The sequence below is a fragment of the Nerophis lumbriciformis genome, linkage group LG36, assembly GCF_033978685.3.
Source record: "Nerophis lumbriciformis linkage group LG36, RoL_Nlum_v2.1, whole genome shotgun sequence".
NCBI classification, from domain to species: Eukaryota; Metazoa; Chordata; class Actinopteri; order Syngnathiformes; family Syngnathidae; genus Nerophis; species Nerophis lumbriciformis.
Genome location: NC_084583.2, coordinates 7,516,005 through 7,541,687, shown reverse-complemented (window position 1 = coordinate 7,541,687; position 25,683 = coordinate 7,516,005). Strand labels below are relative to the sequence as shown.

Below are 25,683 nucleotides of genomic sequence, written 5' to 3'. Positions count from 1 at the left end.
ACAAACACATTTCGGGAGAACATCTGCACCTTAACACAACATAAACACAACAGAACAAACACCCAGAATCCCATGCAGCCCTGACTCTTCCGGGCTACATTATACACGCCTGCTACCACCAAACCCCGACCCCACCCCAACCCTGCTCCCTCACACATCAACCCCCCCTCTCTCTGCGTCGGTTGAGGTGGGCGGGGTTTTGTAGCGGGGGGGCGGGGGGTGTATAATGTATCCCGGAAGAGTTAGGGCTGCATGGGATTCTGGGTATTTGTCCTGTTGTGTTTATGTTGTATTACGGTGCAGATGTTCTCCCGAAATTTGTTTGTCATTCTTGTTTGGTGTGGGTTCACAGTGTGGCGCATTATTAGTAAGAGTGTTAAAGTTTTTTTTTTTTTATACCGCCACCGTCAGTGTGACCTGTGTGGTTGTTGACCAAGTATGCCTTGCTGTCACCTACGTGAGCAAGCGGTAGCCCCATATAAAGGGTGGTTGATCAGGCACGCTGGCTGTAGTGGATGCTATATGCTGTACCATCACGGCGCGCATGATGCTGAGCTATGCATTTAAAGCCCGCGTGCCGCACCAGCTTTCAAATTCCTCATAAAGGTGTGGGCAGCGTGTCTGAGACCCCTGGTTTATACAAAGCAAATAAAAAACTTTGCATACAGAGTTATTTCATTTAAAATTTAAAAAAAATTGTGCGGCTCCCATCGTTTACTATAATTTGTGAAACTGGTCAAAATGGCTCTTTGACTGGTAAAGGTTGCCGACCCCTGTCCTAACTTGTTCACCGGTCCTTTTCCTTGTTGATGTCTCAAGAAGGGTAGAAATACAAGAACACCATCGCTACTCACACTTCAGCACACTCGCCCTCCTCCTGCGAGGCCAGAGAGGCTTGTTCTGGGTCGGAGGCGCACAGTTCCTCCATGGAACCCTTGGGTGTCACGCTGTCAAGCTGGCTCACCACCAGCTGGTTGAGGTTGTCAGGGTCAGACAGCCATGTCACCAACAGACCCAAACCTAAGGGGCAAATCAGGACACTCCGTTAGGTACACTCGTTAATGAGAGACAATAAAAAAACGTGTGTTAAAAAGGACACTGGCAGAAAGGTATTCATTTAAAAATAAACTGCATCATATTTGCCACATGGAGCTAAAATACACAAATCATTTAAAAACAAAGTGCATCCAATGAAATGCTCGTCCTGCGATCACTTTTGTTGCCAATTACAACCGATAATGTTAAAGAGAACTGCTGTGTGATATTGCCAACTCCATTATCTGCTGTATAAATATAATAAAAGGTTTCATCAATATTTCATTCATTGGGTGCAAGCCAACAGAAATAGTAGCAAGCGAGCCTGGACTTGAGAGATAATTCTTCAATGACAGCCATAAAAGTAATTTATTGTACATGCATTGTCAAATGTGTCGCCTAAAAGGAATTGCAAAAAAAGATTAAAGATTTTATGCCTTTGTAAAGATGAACCCTAAAAAGAAATAGTAAATCTCTGAACACAGATACAAACATGAATGAATGGTGTTTTGGAAGTAGGGTTGTACGGTATACCGGTATTAGTATAGTACCGCGATAATAATCATATTCGGTACTATACTGCCTCTAAAAAGTACCGGTCCCCAGCCTCCGCCGTCATGTCGTGTCATTGCTGGTTCAAGAGCAGAGGAGTATGTTCGGCAGCGCACACACACCGAGTACTTACAAGCAGACACAGCGTGTAGCCATAAAAGGGAGAATGGACGCATTTTGGTGTAAAAAGTAAAGATAAAGGTGAAGTTATAACACTGAAACACCCTCAGGAAGAGGTGCTTCAAGACATGGCTAGCTAGCTAGTGGCTAAAGTCCATCCGCAGTCGGCAGTGTTTTAGCTACTTCTAAATCACTAATCCTCGTCTCCATGGCGACAAAGTAAGTTTCTTACAAGTATTATTATCACTGCTGGACGAGGAATAGCTAAACATCCTTCACTACACACCGTAGGAGGATACAATAGCTCACCGCCGTCACAATGTAAACAAACGCCATTGGTGGATCTACACCTGACATCCACTGTAATGATACCAAGTACAAGAGCGTATCTACTCGATACTACTATGATTACAATATTTTTTGGCATTTTTTAAAATTTTATATTATGTTTATAAACTCAGAAAATACGTCCCTGGACACACTGAGGACTTTGAATATGACCAATGTATGATAGATACAAATTTGTGGCATCATCCAAAGTATCAAACAGAAGAATAAGTGATTATTACATTTTAACAGAAGTGTAGATAGAACATGTTGAAACAGAAAATAAGCAGATATTAACAAGAATGAACAAGTAGATTAATAATTCATAATGTAGACAAAAAAATAGGTAGATAAATGACACAATATGTTACTGCATATGTCAGCAGACTAATTAGGAGTCTTTGTTTGTTTACTTACTACTAAAAGACAAGTTGTCTAGTATGTTCACTATTTTATTTAGGGACATATAAAATAAATATGTTTAATGCACCCTAAGATTTTTTTTGTTAAAATAAAGACAATAATGCCATTTTTTGTAGTCCCCTTTATTTAAAAAAGTATTGAAAAGTACCGAAATACATTTTGGTACCGGTACCAAAATATTGTTGTCGGGACAACACTAATTGGAAGTGTTTTGTCCAAAATCGAGCCTTGATGTCGTAATGTAGAGTGTTTAAAAGTGCTTTTAGGAAGCCCTCCTGGGAACGTGCCATTGTGTGTCTGCAGCTTTAATGCTAATGAGCTGTGTTTGTTTCAAGCCCATTTTGAGCAGTTACCCACTTTCTACATATACAGTCACACTGCACTTGTCTAGGTACCATATGCAATTGTTTGTTTTCACATTGTGCTTCAAATATTGCCGCTTCACCACATTGCAGATTTTTGTATATTATTTTATAGCATATTCTACAATTGTTGGTCTTAAATTAAGGATTATATAGCAGGAAAATGGTTAAATAAAGTACAAATATCAGTACCACAGTGGTACTGGCCACTAGATGAGACCATAGCATTGCTATATAGGATTTAAAGAGTGCAAAGGTGACTAAAGGGTGTTATTTCATGTCGAGAGGGCTCTCATATTGTTGAAAAAGGTTGTTGTTGCTGTGGTTGTTATTGTTATTGTTGTGCTTGTTGTTGTTGTTATCTCTCTGTCTTATCCCCGCAATTTCCCCCTCTGTCTTCCTTTTATTTTCTTTCTATCCCCTCCTGCTCCGGTCCGGCTGCACCAAATAATAATATAAATCCATTTAAGTAAAGCAACAAGAGTATTATCCAGCACTTTTCTTTTGTAAAGTAAATCTGTACAGCAAATATGGGCATCTACATCAACTATATGATTGAGGAGCTGGACAAAACAACAAAAATTCAAATAAAAAATAAATAACTGACGAAAAGTAAACGTACATACAATTATGTTGTGCTAAAATGAACTAAAATAGTCATGTTTGTTAACTATACTGTCAAAGTGCAAATGAAAATATAGCTTCACCACTTTGGTCATATTTTTTGCGGTGAAGAAACTTCTGTGACTACAGCTCCGAACTTCTTCTGTTTGATATTGTCATTACTGCCACAAGTGGTGAAAAAGTGTATTGCAACTAAGTACTGCTGTGGCCCACACAGAGCAACGCATTTTTTGGCGGCCATTTCCGTGACAACCTACTTAAAGTTTTGTTATCATTGAGAAATATCCAGCAGCTAAAATGCATCAAAAATGGATAAGTGTGTGGAGAGAGTTTTGCATTTTTCCCATCGTGCATTGTAATGAATTTAAATTGGTGTAACTTTAGAATTTTGTTATCATGCTTGGACCGGTTTTATAATATCCACAAAGTTCAGTGAGCAGGTTGTGTTATGTGAGACCACGTGTGTTGACTTTTTGTGTAGGTTGCATTTTATTTTGTGGCATGACTAGAGAAGGTTGTTTGGATCAGGTCATATAAGTGAATGCGGTGCTGTAATACATTCAAATCACAATTTATGGTCATTGACCTGATTTACCCACATTGTCCGGCGGCAGAGGAGTAGCACTTACATTGTCAGATGGTAAAATGAAAATGGGAACCAACCTGCGGCCCAGAGTCTCACGGGACAAATTATTATCTATTACAATACGGAGAGTGATCCAGTACAGCTGGATGGAGTGAGTTACATCCCTATTCATAATTTAAGTACAATTCAAATATCAAATAAAACAAACTATTTTTTGTGTCAAAGTAGCTCTAATAGTGATATTAAAAAAACTGAACTAGAACAAAATGTGTAGTGAATTTTTTTGTAGATTTTTTCAAAAATAAAAAATGTGTTTTGGATACCAAAATGTTGTTAATTTTCTGGCAAAACAATCGTATTCCTTTAGTTTGGTTGAAATAAAATATGGAAAAAAACATTACAAAAATTAGTATCTCTTAGCAATTTTTATTTTGGAAAAGTTGCTCTCAGAAGAAAAATGGTTGGCGACTTCTGCTCTAATGACACATTTGCTGTTAAAAGGTTGTTTAAATGCCAATTTTGCTTAATAGGGGACAAGGAAATTAACTGGATCCTTTGACTATGTTCCAACCTTCTACAAGAACAATCAAAACAAAACCACTCGCCTTTGCACTTTAGAGGTGTAAAAATCCTAGCAGGAGTCAGAGGCTGAAGCCCTTCAATGCTTCCTTACCCTTTAAGGCAACAATCTCAAATATTGTGTATTAGATGTGAGAGGTATCACTCATGTTTATTCTTGTTGGCCAAACTTGCATAGAACCACATGGTGTTGTTGGAGAAAGAAGCTTATTTATTTGAATTTATCTTCATTTGTGTTTTATATTGATATCGAAAAGTAAACCCCATGTTTTTACATTACTTGTAGGTTTTTCATTTCACAAAGTTATTACTTTAAAAGTAATTTATGTGGCATAGCATTTTGTTAATGTTTTATGGTATATAGTTAATTAATATGTCATACTTCTGCTCACACTCTTGCTGTTAAAAAGTTCATTTAAATGCCAGTCTTGCTTAAAAGGGGACATATCAGAAATCATAATCCTGATTTGCGACAAAATTTACTGGATCCTTTGACTATGTTCCAACCTTCTACAAGAACAAACAATCAAAACGAAACCACTCGCCTTTGCAAAAATCCTAGGAGGAGTCATAGGCTGAAGCCCTTCAATGCTTCCTTACCCTTTAAGGCAACAATCTCAAAGATTGTGTATTAGATGTGAGAAGTATCACTCCTGTTTATTCTTGTTGGCCAAACTGTTGCACAGAACCACATGGTGTTGTTGGAGAAAGAAGCTTATTTATTTGAATTTATCTTCATTTGTGTTTTATATTGATATCGAAAAGTAAACACCATGTTTTTACATTAGTTGTGGGTTTTTCATTTCACAAAGTTATTACTTTAAAAACCATTTATGTGGCATAACATTTTTTTTTGATGTTTTATGCTATGTAGGTAATTAATACGACATTTCTGCTCAAACTCTTGTTGTTAAAAGGTCATTTAAATGCCAATTTTGCTTAATAGGGGACATTTCAGAAATCATAATCCCGATTTGCGACAAAATTAATTGGAACCTTTGACTATGTTCCAACCTTCTACGAGAACAAACAATCAAAACGAAACCACTCGCCTTTGCAAAACTCCTAGCAGGAGTCCGAGGCTGAAGCCCTTCAATGCTTCCTTACCCTTTAAGGCAACAATCTCAAAGATTGTGTATTAGATGTGAGAGGTATCACTCCTGTTTATTCTTGTTGGCCAAACTTGCATAGAACCACATGGTGTTGTTGGAGAAAGAAGCTTATTTATTTGAATTTATCTTCATTCGTGTTTTATGTTGATATCAAAACGTAAACATGATTTTACATTACCCCTTGGGTTTTTCATTTCACAAAGTTATTACTTTAAAAAACATTTATGTGGCATAGCATTTTGTTAATGTTTGATGGTATAAAGGTAATTAATATGACATATTTCTGCCCAAACTTTTACTGTTAAAAGGTCATTTAAATGCCAATTTTGCTTAATAGGGGACATTTTAGAAATCATAATCCCGATTTGCGACAAAATTAACTGGAACCTTTGACTATGTTCCAACCTTCTACGAGAACAAACAATCAAAACGAAACCACTCGCCTTTGCAAAAATCCTAGCAGGAGTCAGAGGCTAAAGCCCTTCAATGCTTCCTTACCCTTTAAAGGCAACAATCTCAAAGATTGTGTATTACACGTGAGAGGTATCACTCCTGTTTATTCGTGTTGGCCAAAACCGAATGATGTTGTTGGAGAAAGAAGCTTATTTATTTGAATTTATCTTCATTTGTGTTTTACATTGATATCAAAAAGTAAACCCCATGTTTTTACATTACTTGTGGGTTTTTCATTTCACAAAGTTATTACTTTAAAAGTAATTTATGTGGCATAGCATTTTGCTAATGTTTTATGGTATATAGTTAATATGACATATTTCTGCTCACACTCTTGCTGTTATAAAGGTCATTTAAATGCCAGTTTTGCTTAAAAGGGGACATATCAGAAATCATAATCCTGATTTGCGACAAAATTTACTGGATCCTTTGACTATGTTCCAACCATCTACAAGAACAAACAATCAAAACGAAACCAATCGCCTTTGCAAAAATCCTAGGAGGAGTCATAGGCTGAAGCCCTTCAATGCTTCCTTACCCTTTAAGGCAACAATCTCAAAGATTGTGTATTAGATGTGAGAGGTATTACTCCTGTTTATTCTTGTTGGCCAAACTTGCATAGAACCACATGGTGTTGTTGGAGAAAGAAGCTTATTTATTTGAATTTATCTTCATTCGTGTTTTATGTTGATATCAAAACGTAAACAACATGATTTTACATTACCCCTTGGGTTTTTCATTTCACAAAGTTATTACTTTAAAAATAATTTATGTGGCATAGCATTTTGTTAATGTTTGATGGTATATAGGTAATTAATATGACATATTTCTGCTCAAACTTTTGCTGTTAAAAGGTCATTTAAATGCCAATTTTGCTTAATAGGGGACATTTCAGAAATCACAATCCCGATTTGCGACAAAATTAACTGGATCCTTTGACTATGTTCCAACCTTCTACAAGAACAATCGAAACAAAACCACTCGCCTTTGCAAAAATCCTAGCAGGAGTCAGAGGCTGAAGCCCTTCAATACTTCCTTACCCTTTAAGGCAACAATCTCATTCAAGGCACAGCGGTTGAGTTCTTGGCACCAGAGATGCTCAGGCAGAAGGTTACGCACCAGAGCATCAGAGAGCTCTCTGAGCAGCGCCATCTCCTCAGCTCTGCAGCTAAACATAAGCTCCCTGATGAAAAGAAAACAAACAAACAGAAGAGTAAGAACATCCAGGGTTTAATAAATGCCCTGCAAAGATATTTACCACCACATGTGTGAGGCTAAATCGTCAATCTGCCACTTTGGAAACATCTTTTTCGCAAGAAAAACTGCCATCACTGCAGGTAAAATCCAATAAAGCAGGGTAAATTATTCATAGATGGTAAAACATCCTGAGGTATTTACGGACACATTATGGCGAGCAAAGAGCAGCTGAGGGAGCGCAGACATCAATTTTGATGGTTTGAGAACATACAACCCACCCTGGGGCCACAACACCTTCCAGGGGGCTGTTTATCGTTTCATTTGTTTGGACCTTGAATGCATTTCCCCCAGAGAGAGGAGTGGAGAAATAATAAGGATATGTTATAGAGCAGGGGTGCCCATTACGGCCATCGCGAGCTACCGGTCGATAGCGGAGGGTGTGTCAGTGGATTGCCTGCCACGCATTAGAAAAAACAAAAAATTAGCGATCATCACTATGACATCACTTTCGACAATTGGTTGACATTCGCGGCACACGCACACACGTTTAAGTCAGGACTTTGGGAAGGCCATTCTGAAACCTTCATTCTAGCCTGATTTAGCCATTCCTTTACCACTTTTGACGTGTGTTTGGGGTCATTGTCCTGTTGGAACACCCAAATGCGCCCAAGACCCAACCTCCGGGCTGATGATTTTAGGTTATCCTGAAGAATTTGGAGGTAATCCTCCTTTTTCATTGTCCCATTTATTCTCTGTAAAGCACCAGTTCCATTGGCAGCAAAACAGGCCCAGAGCATAATACTACCACCACCATGCTTGACGGTACGTTTAGTGTTCCTGGGATTAAAGGCCTCATCTTTTCTCCTCCAAACATATTGCTGGGTATTGTGGCCAAACAGCTCCATTTTTGTTTCATCTGACCACAGAACTTTCCTCCAGAAGGTCTTATCTTTGTCCATGTGATCAGCAGCAAACTTTAGACGAGCCTTAAGGTGTCGGTTCTGGAGCAAGGGCTTCCTTCTTGCATGATAGACCTCTCAGTCCATGGCGTGGCAAAACACGCTTGACTGTGGACACTTGACACCTGTGTTCCAGCAGCTTCCAATTCATTGCAGACCTGCTTTTTGATGGTTCTCGGTTGACTCTTGATCATCCTGACCAATTTTCTCTCAGCAGCAGGTGCTCGCTTGCGTTTTCTTCATGATCGTGGCAGTGACAAAACTGTGCCATGCACTTTATACTTACGAACAATTGTCTGCACAGTTGCTCTTGGGACCTTAAGCTGCTTTGAAATGGCTCCGAATGACTTTCCTGACTTGTTCAAGTCAATGATCCGTTTATTCAGATCTGTGCTGAGTTCCTTTGACTTTCCCATTGTCGCGTTTGTAACCGGGTCTAATGACTGCATCACATGAGCCCTATTTAAATGGTGACAAACAGGTGTCGTCTATCAATCACTCACATGAAGTTAAGAGGCTATGCCATGAAGCTAATTTGATTTGATTGGAACTTTTCTACGTCACCAAAATTGATCATGTACTGTATGTTGCTGTATGTATACTTTTGACCCAGCAGATTTGCTCACATTATCAGTAGACCCATAATAAATTCATAAAAGAACCAAACTTCATGAATGTTTTTTGTGACCAACAAGTATGTGCTCCAATCACTCTATCACCAAAAAATAAGAGTTATAGAAATGATTGGAAACTCAAGACAGCCATGACATTATGTCCTACACAAGTGTATGTAAACTTTTGACCACGGCGGTATATATACATATACAATACACACATACTGTATATCAGTGTTTTTCAACCTTTTTTGAGCCAAGGCACATTTTTTCCACTAAAAAAATCCAGGGGCAACCACCAGTAGAACATGTTGAAAACAAAACTCTATAGTCTATATTGACAATATAAAGTCGTTCTCATCAGATACCTGACGCAATTGTTCGATATGAATTCAAACCATGGCCATCCATGTATCTTTAATTCACTTCTCTCAAAGTAGGCGTACAAAGCAATTCGCTACCTGCTGCCACCTACTGATACGGAAGAGTACTACATGGTTACTCTGCTGATCTCCAGACAGCACAGACACTCAACAACGGCACATTATTTGCGGATTATGATTACTGGTTTGCAATTAGGACCAATTAGGTGAAATTGCATAATTTCCCACGGCACACGAAGCAATATCTCACGGTACACTAGTGTGTGTGCGTATATATATATATATATATATATATATATATATATATATATATATATATATATATATATATAGTGTGTGTGAAAATGAGGTAGATCACCTCGACTTGGTCATTTGAAAAGTAGCTAGACTGCTGAAAAAGTGTGGGCACCTCTGTTATAGAGGTTTAACGTTTGCCCTTTCTTTCTTTCTTTAGTTTATTTCGAACATGAACACACTTACAGCATAACACATCACACAATTTCATATAATTTCTCTTTACATCATGTCCGAAAAGGAATAGGAAGAAGAAAAGCTTATTTAATCCTACCCCTTTCCCACTTCAGAGCGTTTACAAATATATACATTCATTTACTGACTTTTTTATTTTTATAGTAAAATGACATCCGTGAATGAGTAATACAACAGTTTTGTAATATATAATTAAGTCAGTCATTATTAACATACTGAGATGAAGAATATCTTATTTTCAATAAGGTTGAAAGTATTTCTCATAATTCTTCTTCTTTGTAAGCACTATTAATTTGAACAACCTCTAGGTTGTCAACTGGATATCAGTACAATGTTTAACTTCTTTACTTAATCCATTTCATAATTTAATTCCACATACTGATATGCTAAAGGTTTTAAGTGTTGTACGTGCATACAAATGTTTTAAATTAGATTTTCCTCTAAGGTTATATTTCTCCTCTTTAGTAGAGAAGAATTGTTGAACATTCTTTGGTAGCAGGTTATAGTTTGCTTTGTACATCATTTTAGCTGTTTGCAATTTTACCAAATCATCAAACTTTAATATTTTTGACTCAATAAATAAAGTGTTTGTATGTTCTCTATATCCAACATTATGTATCAGTCTAATTGATCTTTTTTGTAACACGGTTAACGAATGTAGCGCACATTTGTAGTTATTTCTAGAGATGTCCGATAATGGCTTTTTTGCCGAAATCCGACATTGTCCAACTCGTAATTACCGATTCCGATATCAACCGATACAGATATATACGGTCGTGGAATTAACACATTATTATGCCTAATTTTTTTGTGATGCCCTGCTGGATACATTAAACAATGTAACAAGGTTTTCCAAAATAAGAGAACAACTTCAACTCAAATTATGGAAAAAAGTGCCAACATGGCACTGCCATATTTATTATTGAAGTCACAAAGTGCTTTTTTTTTTTTTTAACATGCCTCAAAACAGCAGCTTGGAATTTGGGACATGATCTCCCTGAGATAATCCTGATACCCACTACAACTATGGGAAATACTATACTTTGACTTTCACAAAGTCTAAGTCTAAGAAAGTGCATTATTCGTTTTTTGTTTTTTTTAAACATGCCTCAAAACAACAGCTACAAAAACAATGAAGGCACACAGCTTCAGTCCAGAGTATACTAGAGTAATAAAGTAAGCAATAACATAGTCCTCCTTTAGTGCATGACTACCTGGTGTACTGTATAACAGGAAATTATAAACTGGGCTCAATTTGCCCATCTCTAACGTATTTGTATGAGTAACAAAAATGTGCTGCAAGCTAGTGGTGAGTGCTTGAAGTGGCCTAGCAGTCAGTCAGAGCTTCTGAAATGCTGCGTTGGGACAGGGCACCTCTGTTCACTGCAAGCTGCAAAGTGTGCGCCATGCAGGGCAGACTAGCCACACCAAACTCCACAGTCGTGCGTTGTCCCTGACCACAACTTGAGCTTTCGCCCCGGGGTGGTTTTTGTTGTATTTTTGTTTTTTCTCGGCAGAGTCTTTAAAGGGGAACATTATCACAATTTCAGAAGGGTTAAAACCGTTCCCAGTGGCTTATTTTATTTTTCAAAGTTTTTTTCAAAATTTTACTCATCACGCAATATCCCTAAAAAAAGCTTCAAAGTGCCTGATTTTAACCATCGTTATATACACTCGTCCATTTTCCTGTGACGTCACACAGTGATGCCAATACAAACAAACATGGCGGTTAGAACAGCAAGGTTTAGCGACATTAGCTCGGATTCAGACTCGGATTTCAGCGGCTTAAGCGATTCAACAGATTACGCATGTATTGAAACGGATGGTTGTAGTGTGGAGGCAGGTATCGAAAACGAAATTGAAGAAGAAACTGAAGCTATTGAGCCATATCGGTTTGAACCGTATGCAAGCGAAACCGACGAAAACGACACGACAGCCAGCGACACGGGAGAAAGCGAGGACGAATTCGGCGATCGCCTTCTAACCAACGATTAGTATGTGTTTGTTTGACATTAAAGGAAACTAACAACTATGAACTAGGTTTACAGCATATGAAATACATTTGGCAACAACATGCACTTTGAGAGTGCAGACAGCCCAGTTTTCATCAATTAATATATTCTGTAGACATACCCTCATCCGCTCTCTTTTCCTGAAAGCTGATCTGTCCAGTCCAGTTGGAAATGCATCTGCTTTGAGTGTCGCAGGATATCCACACATTCTTGCCATCTCTGTCGTAGCATAGCTTTCGTCGGTAAAGTGTGTGGAACAAACGTCCAATTTCTTGCCACTTTCGCATCTTTGGGCCACTGGTGCAACTTGAATCCGTCGCTGTTCGTGTTGTTACACCCTCCGACAACACACCGACGAGGCATGATGTCTCCAAGGTACGGAAAACAGTCGAAAAAACGGAAAATAACAGAGCTGATTTGACTCTGTGTTTGTAATGTGTTCGAGAAAATGGCGGATTGCTTCCCGTTGTGACGTCATCGCTCCGAGAGTGAATAATAGAAAGGCGTTTAAGTCGCCAAAATTCACCCATTTAGAGTTCGAAAATCGGTTAGAAAAATATATGGTCTTTTTTCTGCAACATCAAGGGATATATTGACGCTTACATAGGTCTGGTGATAACTGTGTGGTACTACTTTTTTTCGGTGTTTGCTTTTCATCCATCTTCCGCTTGTATTCATCGTGTATCTCCTTATGATTCTTGAAGAGGTGGGAGATCAAATTGCTCGTATCAAAGGAAGACGTCTTGGTTCCTCCTCGCATAATCAACTTTTTGCAGTCATTGCAAATTGACAGTTTTTTTATCCGTCAGACACACCTCAAAATAATCCCAAACCATAGACATGGTGTCGTTAGTCAGTCATCGAGCGAGCGAGCTTAGCCACGGCTACAGCACCGGCAACAACACACTCTTGTTGTTATGCTCTGCTCGTGGCGGTTTGATTAGGTCATCAAGCGTCGCCAGTAAACCTCTCATGCTGCAGTCGTCAACTCCTGTGTTGTGTGTGGGGAGAGGGGAGAGGCTGCTGACTGGGTTTATATCCGTGCTTTACCGGATAACGGCGTTTTAAAAAGTAATACATTTTACTTTTTGAAACAGATACTGATAATTTCCGATATCACATTTTAAAGCATTTATCGGACGATATTATTGGACATCTCTAGTTATTTCCCCATATTTCTGCACAATAACTCAGATATGGTAACACTAGCGAGCAGTAGACAATATGAAGTGATTTTTGGTCTAGAACATGTTTTGCTTTATTCATTATTGAAATGTTTTTTGCCACCTTATGTTGTATATTTTGTATACAACTCAAACGACTGTTACTTAGGTAAATCACGTCCTCAAGGCATAGCATTACTGGAAAAAAAGGACATTTTTCTCACCTGTCGGACTGCTTGGCATTGTGCAGGTGCTGCGTCAGAATCCGTATGGAGCCCACCACCATCTGGCAGACGTCGAAGTCTCGCGTGTGCGCGATCACGCGGTCAATGACGCCGTCGAATTCCCTGCTGAGCACCTGGTGCAGGGGCTGGCGGTCGCACGGCTCGGGTACGTCGTACCACGGCACGACCAGCCGGGCGTAGACGCAATGAAACACTGCGGAAACACGCCACACAAAAAAGGCTTTTGGACACTTTGGAGCGTTTCATTAACAATACACTCATCTTGTTACTCACTTTTGTTATCAGCCATTTAGACAATAGTTGATGTGGATAGCAAATCTATACTGCTTTGGGATGTGTCGATAAACAGTATTAATGATAATTGCGGTAAAATCCCTGACGGTTGGTATCACCTAGGGATGTAGCGGTAAACGGTATGATTATCAAACTCCTAACGGTTAGTAATACCGTTTACATTTTTAATTACTGGTAAACCGTCATTTATTAATGCATTTTAGGCAACACTGCTTACTTCCTGGACACAGAAGCACCGCATCCCCGGTGCATGCGTACCCGCGCCGTTAGGTTTGAGAAAAAAATGGCGGCAACTGCACGGACTTTGCTCGAGAACTTTGCTCTGGAAATGTTCCTTACGAATAAATGAAGCAGATTGCTTCGTTTCACTTCATTTCACTCGCATTTGTCCCGAGTTACCATGCAGCGGGCGATGTGTCGGGAACGTTGCCACAACTTCTTTATAAAGTTTTTAGTTTGTTTACTAGTATGCTCACTCGTCCTTTATTTTAGATGTGAGAGGTATCACTCCTGTTTATTCTTGTTGGCCAAACTGTTGCACAGAACCACATGGTGTTGTTGGAGAAAGAAGCTGGTTTATTTGAATTTATCTTCATTTGTGTTTTATACTGATATCAAAAAGTAAACACCATGTTTTTACATTACTTGTGTGGGTTTTTCATTTCACAAAGTAATGACTTTAAAAACCATTTATGTGGCATAGCATTTTGTTAATGTTTTATAGTATATAGTTAATTAATACAACTATGGACACATACACTATGGACTGGACTCCCACAAGATTATGCTAGATACACTATAGACTGGACTCTCACACTATTATGCTAGATCCACTATGGACTGGACTCTCACACTATTATGCTAGATCCACTATGGACTGGACTCTCACAATATTATGCTAGATCCACTCGACGTCCATTGCACCGGTCGCCCGGGGGTCTCACATCTGCGGTCCCCTCCAAGGTTTCTCATTGTCCCATTGGGTTGAGTTTTTTCTTGCCCTGATGTGGGATCTGAGCCGAGGATGTTGCTGTGGCTTGTGCAGCCCTTTGAGACACTCGTGATTTAGGGCTGTGTAAGTAAACTTTGATTGATTGATTGACAAGCTATTGCATTAGTATGTGTTCTTTTGTGGTTGCCATGCCTAAATATGACTAGAAGACCTGCTTGCGTAAATAAACTAACGTCATGTTAAGTCCTAGTAACAAATATTGTGATTATTGGTCCAATACACTATTTTCATGGTCCATTTTCATAACTTTTTTGTTGTTGTGCAGGAAAGCCAAGTGCTTTATTCGACACGGATGACCACATTATAGTGTCGTTGGTGATATTTGTTAGCATCAAGAAAATATCCTTAATAGTGTTAATAAAGTAGGCTCAACAGCTAATAGTGAATCTTGATATCGCTAGAAAACATTCTTTAATCCTCTTGGCCCCCTTGGGAGCATAGGGCGTCTACCATGTGTGGGAGACTGTTGAACAACTTAAGCTGTACATCAAGCAAGAATGGGAAATAATTCCACTTCAAAAATGTGTCTCCTCAGTTCCCAAACCTTTACTGAGTGTTGTTAAAAGGAAAGGCCATGTAACACAGTGGTAAAAATGCCCCTGTGACAACTTTTTTGCAATGTGTTGCTGCCATTAAATTCTAAGTTCATGATAATTTGCAAAAAATAACAAAGTTTACCAGTTCGAGTGTTACCGGTAAGTATTTTGTCTTCGGAGTCTATTCAATTGAATATAAGTTGAAACGGATTTGCAAATCATTGTATTCTCTTTTTATTTACCATTTACACAACGTAAATCCAAAGTTGACTTTCTGTATTCCAGCCCGTTGAGTATATCTATTAAACAGGCTTGCGGAAATGTGTCACTTTTATGACATACCATATAGTCCAATTAGCTTTATCCAAGTACACTAATCCTGCTATTATTGAGCGCCTTTGTCCCTCATAAAGAGCCATTTATTACAAGGCAGCACGTCAATGAAGCATGCAGAGCAGACATGTTACTTCCTGTTAAACATTACAAGCATATAGACGACCATCCATCTTTTTTGGTGGGTGGGGTTTCACCCCACTCTCCTAGTTTGATGTAACATGAGCTCTGTCCTGTGTCAAGTCATAACACAACTGAGCATTTGCTGCCAAAACAACCTTGATTTTGAACTACAGCCGCCTTCATTGTGTGAATGCTCCAAAGCATTCACACATATGCTTTTCTACACCAAAATTCAACTATTTATTATTCAACTTATTATTATTCTTCTTCTCCAGATTTTGGCACGCTCTACATTCCACATTTTTCACCCGATTCAAAGCGTTCTAACTTCAAACTGTTCAGCCTATTCGGGAATCGCGAGCTTTCCCTTGACAAATTCCAAAAATTCCCAGAATTCCAGGCTTTCCGGGACATTTTTCCCCATTCAAAACGAATTGGCCATTTTTCAAACTTCCACCATTTCCACATTCTTCAACCTATTCAAACCATTCCACCTTCAACATATTCCACCATTCTGGAAATTTAAACTTCTCCTTTTCCAACTTCAAAAAAATTCCAGGATTTTCCAGATATCCTGCGTTTCCAAAGCCCTATTTTCACCCTTTTTTCGGGCGACTACTCCTTCCAGATTTTTTAACGCATTTCAACCGTTCCACCGTCAAAACATTCCTCTTAATCAGGACAAAAAACAATGTTAAAGTTAAAGTTAAACATTTATCGACCGATTTGAAAAATTTCAACACCAACTATTTCAACTCATTCAGACCATTCGAGTTTTCTTTACCAAATTTCCCAAAAATTCCCGCTTTTCCTGAAATTCCGAATTTTTGGGGAAATTCCCATTAAAATCATTGGGACATTCTGCAAAGTTCCACAACTCCCACATTTTTCATCTGATTCAAACCGTTCCAACTTCAAAATATTCAACCTGTTTGGGAATTGTGTGCTTTATTTGAACAATTGTAAAATAAATCCATGATTTCAGTTCAACTTCAGCATTGGAGCATTCACACGCAATTCCTTCAGGAATTGCCTTATCTAGTTGTGTGAATGTTATGCTTTTCTACACCAAAATTCATCTATTTATTATTCAACTTATTATTATTCTTCTCTAGATTTTGGCTCGCTCTACCTTCCACATTTTTCACCCAATTCAAAGCGTTCCAACTTCAAACTGTTCAGCCTGTTCGGGAATTGCGGGCTTTCCCTTGACAAATTCCAAAAAATCCCAGAATTCCAGGCTTTCCAGGACATTTTTCCCCATTCAAAATTAATTGGCCATTTTTCAAACTTCCACCATTTCCACATTTTTCAACCTATTCAAACCATTCCACCTTCAACATATTCCACCATTCTGGAAATTCAAACTTCAAAAAAATTCCAGGATTTTCCAGATGTCCTGCGTTTCCAAAGCCGTATTTCCACCCTTTTTTCGGGCGACTACTCCTTCCACATTTTTTAACGCATTTCAACTGTTCCACCGTCAAAACATTTCTCTTAATCAGGACAAAAAAACTAAGTTGTTTTATCAACTGGAAAAATTCCCAGTTTTCCCAAAATTCCAGGAATTCCGTAATACCATTTCTCAAATCAACATGTTACTACATCAACATTTCTCGACCGATTTGAAAAATTCCAACACCAACCTTTTCAACTCATTCTGACCACTCAAGTTTTTTACCATAAAAAAAAAATCCTGCATTCTCCCAAAATTCCCAATGTTTTCTGAAATCAATTGAACATTCTTCAAAGTTCCAAAACTTCCACATTTTTCATCTGATTCAAACCGTTCCAACATCTAGCTGTTCAGTCTGTTCAAGAATTGTGTGCTCTAAAATGAAATCCCCAGATTTCCCATAATTTCTTCTTTTTTTTTTTTTTTTTTCATTTTTCCCATTCAAAATGAATTGGCCATTTTTCAAACTTCCACAATTCCCACATTCTTCAACCCAGTCCACCATTCTGAACATTCAAACTACCATTTTTCCAAGTTAAAAAAAATTCCAGATTTTCCCAAAATTCCCTAATACCATTTACTTCAACATTTATTGCCCGATTCAAACCTTTGCAACACCAACCAATTCAGCTCATTCAGGACATTCATGCTCCTAATCATTTTCAAAAAAATCCCGCTTTTCCCAAAATTCCCACATTTCCAGGAAGTTCCCATTGAAATGAATGGGACATTTTTCAACCTATTCAAACCATTCCAACATCAACACATTCCACTCAACCTGGACATTCAAACTAACACTTTCCCAAGTTCCAAACCAAATTCCGGTTGTCCTGGAAATTGAAACTCTTCAACATTCAAACCATTCCAACATGCAAACTATTTGTACATTCACACTACATTCTGTCAGCATTTCACTTCAACTTCAGCATTGGAGCATTCACACACAATTCTTTCAGGAATTGCCTTATCTAGTTGTGTGAATGTTATGCTTCTCTACACCAAAATTCATCTATTTATTATTCAACTTATCATTCTTCTTCTCTAGATTTTGGCGCGCTCTACCTTCCACATTTTTCACCCGATTCAAAGCGTTCCAACTTCAAACTGTTCAACCTATTCGGGAATCGCAAGCTTTCCCTTGACAAATTCCAAAAATTCCCAGAATTACAGGCTTTACAGGACATTTTTCCCCATTCAAAATTAATTGGCCATTTTTCAAACTTCCACCATTTACACATTCTTCAACCTATTCAAACCATTCCACCTTCAACATATTCCACCATTCTGGAAATTCAAACTTCTCCTTTTCCAACTTCAAAAAAATTCCAGGATTTTCCAGATATGCTGCGTTTTCAAAGCCGTATTTCCACCCTTTTTTCGGGCGACTACTCCTTCCACATTTTTTAACGCATTTCAACCGTTCCACCGTCAAAACATTCCCCTAATCAGGACAAAAAAACTAAGTTGTTTTATGAACTGGAAAAATTCCCAGTTTTCCCAAAATTCCAGGAATTCCGTAATACCATTTCTCAAATCAACATGTTACTACATCAACATTTCTCCACCGATTTGAAAAATTCCAACACCAACCTTTTCAACTCATTCTGACCACTCAAGTTTTTTACCGTTTACAAAAAAAATCCCGCATTCTCCCAAAATTCCCAATGTTTTCTGAAATCAATTGAACATTCTTCAAAGTTCCAAAACTTCCACATTTTTCATCTGATTCAAACCGTTCCAACATCTAACTGTTCAGCCTGTTCAAGAATTGTGTGCTCTAGTTCTAAAAAGAAATCCGCAGATTTCCCATAATTTCTTCTTCTTTTTTTGCATTTTTCCCATTCAAAATGAATTGGCCATTTTTCAAACTTCCACAATTCCCACATTTTTCAACCCAGTCCACCATTCTGAACATTCAAACTACCTTTTTTCCAAGTTAAAAAAAAGTCCAGATTTTCCCAAAATTCCCTAATACCATTTACTACTTCAACATTTCTTGCCCGATTCAAACATTTCCAACACCAACCAATTCAGCTCATTCAGGACATTCATGCTATTAATCATTTTCAAAAAAATCCCGCTTTTCTCCACATTTCCAGGAAGTTCCTATTGAAATGAATGGGACATTTTTCCAAAGTTGCACAATTCCCACATTTTTCAATCTATTCAAACCATTCCAACATCAACACATTCCACTCATCCTGGACATTCAAACTAACACTTTCCCAAGTTCCAAACCAAATTCCGGTTTTCCTGGAAATTTAAACTCTTCAACATTCAAACCATTCCAACATGCAAACTATTCTTACATTCATACTACATTCTGTCAGCATTTCACTTCAACTTCAGCATTGGAGCATTCACACGCAGTTCCTTCAGGAATTGCCTCTACCATGAATTGATTAACGTGGACCCCGACTTAAACAAATTGAAAAATGAATTCGGGTGTTACCATTTAGTGGTCAATTGTATGGAATATGTACTGTACTGTGCAATCTACAAACCCTGTTTCCATATGAGTTGGGAAATTGTGTTAGATGTAAATATAAACGGAATACAATGATTTGCAAATCATTTTCAACCCATATTCAGTTGAATATGCTACAAAGACAACATATTTGATGTTCAAACTGATAAACGTTTTTTTTTTGCAAATAATCATTAACTTTAGAATTTGATGCCAGCAACACGTGACAAAGAAGTTGGGAAAGGTGGCAATAAATACTGATAAAGTTGAGGAATGCTCATCAAACACTTATTTGGAACATCCCACAGGTGAACAGGCAAATTGGGAACAGGTGGGTGGCATGATTGGGTATAAAAGTAGATTTCATGAAATGCTCAGTCATTCACAAACAAGGATGGTGCGAGGGTCACCACTTTGTCAACAAATGCGTGAGCAAATTGTTGAACAGTTTAAGAAAAACCTTTCTCAACCAGCTATTGAAGGAATTTAGGGATTTCACCATCTACGGTCCGTAATATCATCAAAGGGTTCAGAGAATCTGCACGTAAGCAGCTAAGCCCGTGACCTTCGATCCCTCAGGCTGTACTGCATCAACAAGCGACATCAGTGTGTAAAGGATATGACCACATGGGCTCAGGAACACTTCAGAAACCCACTGTCAGTAACTACAGTTGGTCGCTACATCTGTAAGTGCAAGTTAAAACTCTCCTATGCAAGGCAAAAACCGTTTATCAAAAACACCCAGAAACTCCGTCGGCTTCGCTGGGCCTGAGCTCATCTAAGATGGACTGATACAAAGCGGAAAAGTGTTCTGTGGTCTGACGAGTCCACATTTCAAATTGTTTTTGGAAACTGTGGACGTCGTGTCCTCTGGACCAAAGAGGAAAAGAACCATCCGGATTGTTATAGGCGCAAAGTTGAAAAGCCAGCATCTGCGATGGTATGGGGGTGTATTAGTGCCCAAGACATGGGTAACTTACACATCTGTGAAGGCGCCATTAATGCTGAAAGGTACACACAGATTTTGGAGCAACATATGTTGCCATCCAAGCAACGTTACCATGGACGCCCCTGCTTATTTCAGCAAGACAATGTCAAGCCACGTGTTACATCATTGTGGCTTCATAGTAAAAGAGTGCGGGTACTAGACTGGCCTGCCTGTAGTCCAGACCTTTCTCCAATTGAAAATGTGTGGTGCATTATGAAGCCTAAAATAGCACAACGGAGACCCCCGGGGACTGTTGAACAACTTAAGCTGTACATCAAGCAGAAATGGGAAAGAATTCCACCTGAGAAGCTTAAAAAATGTGTCTCCTCGGTTCCCAAACGTTTACTGAGTGTTGTTAAAAGGAAAGGCCATGTAACACAGTGGTGAACATGCCCTTTCCCAACTACTTTGGCACGTGTTGCAGCCATGAAATTCTAAGTTAATTATTATTTGCAAAAAAATAAATAAAGTTTATGAGTTTGAACATCAAATATGTTGTCTTTGTAGTGCATTCAATTGAATATGGGTTGAAATGAATTTGCAAATCATTGTATTCCGTTTATATTTACATCTAACACAATTTCCCAACTCATATGGAAACGGGGTTTGTACTAATAAAAGTTTCAATCAATCAAAAGTCTTCTAGTTACAAAGATAGTCTGGTTCCACACTCACCTTGTTGCAGAGATCTTTTGACATGAGGATAGTGGCACCCCAGGGACCCTCCTGGGTGTCTGCCATTGGCGACAGTCACGTCACTACGCAGGTGCTCATCCAGGGGCTCCTGGGGGACACACACGTTATATTCCATGGTGGAACAAGAAGGTTTAGTCGACACACTACAGCAGTGGTTCTCAAATGGGGGTACGCGAAGGTATGCCAAGGGTTACGTGAGATTTTTTTTTAAAGGGGAACATTATCACAATTTCAGAAGGGTTAAAACCAGTAAAAATCAGTTCCCAGTGGCTTATTTGATTTTTCGAAGTTTTTTTCAAAATTTTACCCATCACGCAATATCCCTAAAAAAAGCTTCAAAGTGCCTGATTTTAACCATCGTTATATACACCCGTCCATTTTCCTGTGACGTCTCATAGTGAAGCCAACACAAACAAACATGGCGGAAATAACAGCAAGCTATAGCGACATTAGCTCGGATTCAGACTCGGATTTCAGCGGCTTAACACTGTCTGATAAGATAATTACTAACAACTATGAACTAGGTTTACAGCATATGAAATACGTTTGGCAACAACATACACTTTGAGAGTGCAGACAGCCCATTTAAGGCGCGCTAAGAACATATATTTTTCTACGATTTCAGCACTCAGGTTAACCATACCTAAATAGACACAAAATACTGCATTACACAAGACTACCCGAATGTATTCGAATGATTGAAAAAAATAAATGTTTTTAAGCTAAATTATTGGTAAACACAGTTTATGTATAATAATTTACGTTAAAACCGCGAGTAATGAATAAAGTTTTCATCAATTAATATATTCTGTAGACATACCCTCATCCGCTCTCTTTTCCTGAAAGCTGATCTGTCTAGTTTTGGAGTTGATGCCAGCAGGCCAGGGAAGCTAGGGTCGATATTCTTCTCTTGATCATCTTCGGTGGCATAAGGGACGGTGTGAGCCAAGACATCCAGGGGGTTTAGCTCGCTCGTCTGCGGGAACAAACTGCCGCCATTGCTTGCCGTGTTACCGAGGTCCTTTGTCCCTGACTAGCTCACACACTCCGGCAGATTCAATGGGGGTCTGGCGGCAGATTTCTTTGACTTTATCGTTGGAAATGCATCTGCTTTGAGTGTCGCAGGATATCCACACATTCTTGCCATCTCTGTCGTAGCATAGCTTTCGTCGGTAAAGTATGCGGAACAAACGACTGACCATTTCGTCGGCTTTCCCCACAGCCTCGTATTTTGAACAAATTTCGTCCAATTTCTTGCCACTTTCGCATCTTTGGGCCACTGGTGCAACTTGAATCCGTCCCTGTTCGTGTTGTTACACCCTCCGACAACACACCGACGAGGCATGATGTCTCCAAGGTACGGAAAACAGTCGAAAAAACGGAAAATAACAGAGCTGATTTGACTCCGTGTTTGAGAAAATGGCGGATTGCTTCCCGATGTGACGTCGCTCCGAGAGCGAATAATAGAAAGGCGTTTAATTCGCCAAAATTCACCCATTTAGAGTTCGGAAATCGGTTAAAAAAATATATGGTCTTTTTCCTGCAACATCAAGGTATATATTGACGCTTACATAGGTCTGGTGATAATGTTCCCCTTTAAATATTCTAAAAATTGCAACAATTCAAAAATCCTTTATAGATGGGGGGGGGGGGGGCACAGGTCCTGTGGCCATGGATGAAGTGCTGGCTGTCCAGAGTCGGGACCCGGGGTGGACCGCTCGCCTGTGCATCGGCTGGGAACATCTCTGCGCTGCTGACCCGTCTCCGCTCGGGATGGTCTCCTGCTGGCCCCACTATGGACTGGACTCTTACTATTATGTTGGATCCACTATGGACTGGACTCTTACTATTATGTTGGATCCACTATGGACTGGACTCTCACAATATTATGTCAGACCCACTCGACATCCATTGCATTCGGTCTCCCCTAGAGGGGGGGGGGGGTTACCCACATATGCGGTCCTCTCCAAGGTTTCTCATAGTCATTCACATCGACTTCCCACTGGGGTGAGTTTTTCCTTGCCCTTATGTGGGCTTGTGCAGCCCTTTGAGACACTTGTGATTTAGGGCTATATAAATAAACATTGATTGATTGATTGAGTTTCCCCCATGCCATGATGGTTTGACCCTCACTAAAATGTCTGTCAAAAAGAACTGTGAAAAGAAATGCAACAATGCAATATTCAGTGTTGACAGCTAGATTTTTTGTGGACATGTTCCATAAATATTGATGTTAAAGATTAATTTTTTTTGTGAAGAAATGTTTAGATGAATCCAGATGGATCTCTATTGCAATCCCCAAAGAGGGCACTTTAAGTTGATGATTACTTCTATGTGTAGAAATCTTTATTTATAGTTGAATCACTTGCTTATTTTTCAACAAGTTTTTAGTTATTTTTATATCTTTTTTTCCAATATTTTGCATTGTTATACAATTTAAAAAATCAGAAACGGATGACATAGTGCTGTATTTTACTTCTTTATCTCTTTTTTTCAACCAAAAATGCTTTGCTCTGATTAGGGCAGGGGTGCTCATTACGTCGATCGCGATCTACCTGTCGATCTCGGAGGGTGTGTCAGTCGATCACCAGCCAGGCATTAAAAAAATAGTCCTAAAAATGAGCGATCATAAATCTTCACTATGACGTCACTTTCGTCACTTGATTGACATTCACGGCACCCGAGGGTCTTCTGAGATGACGCTGGCTGCCCACCAGCTCATTAAAATTACCGACTGGAAGGCGAGAAACACTTTATTTCAACAGACTCTGGCGCCGTACCTGTCGTCAAAACTCCAAAGACCGACTGCACAGTTGCACAATAAAAGCTCTGCTTCATCCTGCCTGCGCTACCAAAATAAGAGTCTCAGAAAGCTGGCGTGCACAAGCTAGCAAGCTACGGAGTTTGCCGACAATGTATTTCTTGTAAAATGTATACAAAGGAGTACGGAAGCTGGACAAATAAGATGCCAAAAACCAACCACTTTCATGTGGTATTGGACAGAAAGGAGGACTTTTTTTCTCCTCCATTCGAAAATGCGGACGTTATCATCACCACTGTCTGATTCCAATCAATGCAAGTCATCAGAATCAGGTAATACACCAACTTATATTCTTGTCTTCATGAAAGAAAGGAATCTATATGTGTTAAACATGCTTGTATTATCTTTAACCACCTTTAACTTGTTAACAATATTAACGATATGTGTTAAACATGCTTGTTTTATCTTTAACCACCTTTAACTTGTTAACAATATTAACTATATGTGTTAAACATGCTTGTATTATCTTTAACCACCTTTAACTTGTTAACAATATTAACTATTTGTGTTAAACATGCGTGTATTATTTTTAACCACCTTTAACTTGTTAACAATATTAACTATATGTGTTAAACATGCTTGCATTATCTTTAAACACCTTTAACTTGTTAACAATATTAACTATATGTATTAAACATACTTGTATTATCATTAAACACCTTTAATGTATTAACAATATTAACTATATGTGTTAAACATGCTTGCATTATCATTAAACACCTTTAACTTGTTAACAAAAACATATATTTCATAAATAAGTAAATATAAATGATATACATGAATGAGGTAGATCCCCACGACTTGATCAATTGAAAAGTAGCTCGCCTGCAGAAAAAGTGTGAGCACCCCTGGATTAGGGGGTACTTGAATTACAAAAATGTTCACAGGGGGTATATCACTGAAAAAAGGTTGAGAACCACTGCACTACAGCACAAACTGGATGTTACAGAGCAGCAAAGTCCCCTCCAAGCTGTTTAGTGCTTCAATATTTGCCTAGATGTATCGTTGGGGGGGGGAAAGTCAACAAGTTTCACCTGGAGTGGATCCTCCTCGGTCTGCGTGCTGCTCTCCTGGCCGGTGTAGGCCGACAAAAGCGGGGTAGAGAAGCCCAGAAAGACGAAGCCGAGGAAAAAGTGAGCCAGAGTGCGTCCACAGTCGGTGAAGAACCACAGCAGGCCCAGCGTCACCGCGATGGAGAGACGCCATCCGCACATCTTCTAGTCGGTGTTGCTCCTCACCACGGCCTCTGCCTCTGCCGGCCCCCGGCCCGGACGTGGAGCGACTTGAGGCCCCGCTCGCCGAGCCACATCCCTCGAAGTGGCGGGGAATCTGTAATGTTTGCTAGCGAAAGTCCGAAAGCGTGAAACTTTTTGGTGAAGGCGGTGAGAGCGACGCTGTCATTGGCTGATTACTGGCTGCGTGTCACTCGGGGAGGCAGCGACATCTAGCGGCCGGTCGAGGTATTGACATTTTTATTTCAAACGCTAGGCTAGCTAGTTAGCTAGCTCGATAAATACAGGTGCGGCTCATTCTCAATAAATTGGAATATATATGTATGTATATCTATATATATACACACATATATATATATATATATATATATATATATATATATATATATATATATATATATGTTTATTCGTTTCATTACAAAAGGGAAGCTAGATGAGGCAATTTCTGAAGGAATTGCGTGTGAAAACTACCATGAATTGATTAACGTGG

The 25,683-nt window shown here is 39.1% G+C and overlaps 1 protein-coding gene across 3 annotated transcripts in view; it reads right to left on the bottom strand.

Moving 5' to 3' along the window:
• LOC133577032 (uncharacterized) overlaps positions 1–25,403 on the bottom strand; it is a 120,012-nt gene extending 94,609 nt beyond the window's left edge. For all 3 annotated transcript variants that reach the window (XM_061930522.2, XM_061930524.2, XM_061930523.2), the window contains exons 1-5: positions 24,996–25,403; positions 21,120–21,228; positions 13,215–13,428; positions 7,214–7,356; positions 855–1,020 (exon numbers count right to left, since the gene is read on the bottom strand). In XM_061930522.2, coding sequence (XP_061786506.1) covers positions 855–1,020; positions 7,214–7,356; positions 13,215–13,428; positions 21,120–21,228; positions 24,996–25,175 — 812 coding nt within the window. In that variant the 5' untranslated portion in view covers positions 25,176–25,403. The remainder of the gene's footprint in view (positions 1–854; positions 1,021–7,213; positions 7,357–13,214; positions 13,429–21,119; positions 21,229–24,995) is intronic.
• Positions 25,404–25,683: the final 280 nt, after the last annotated feature.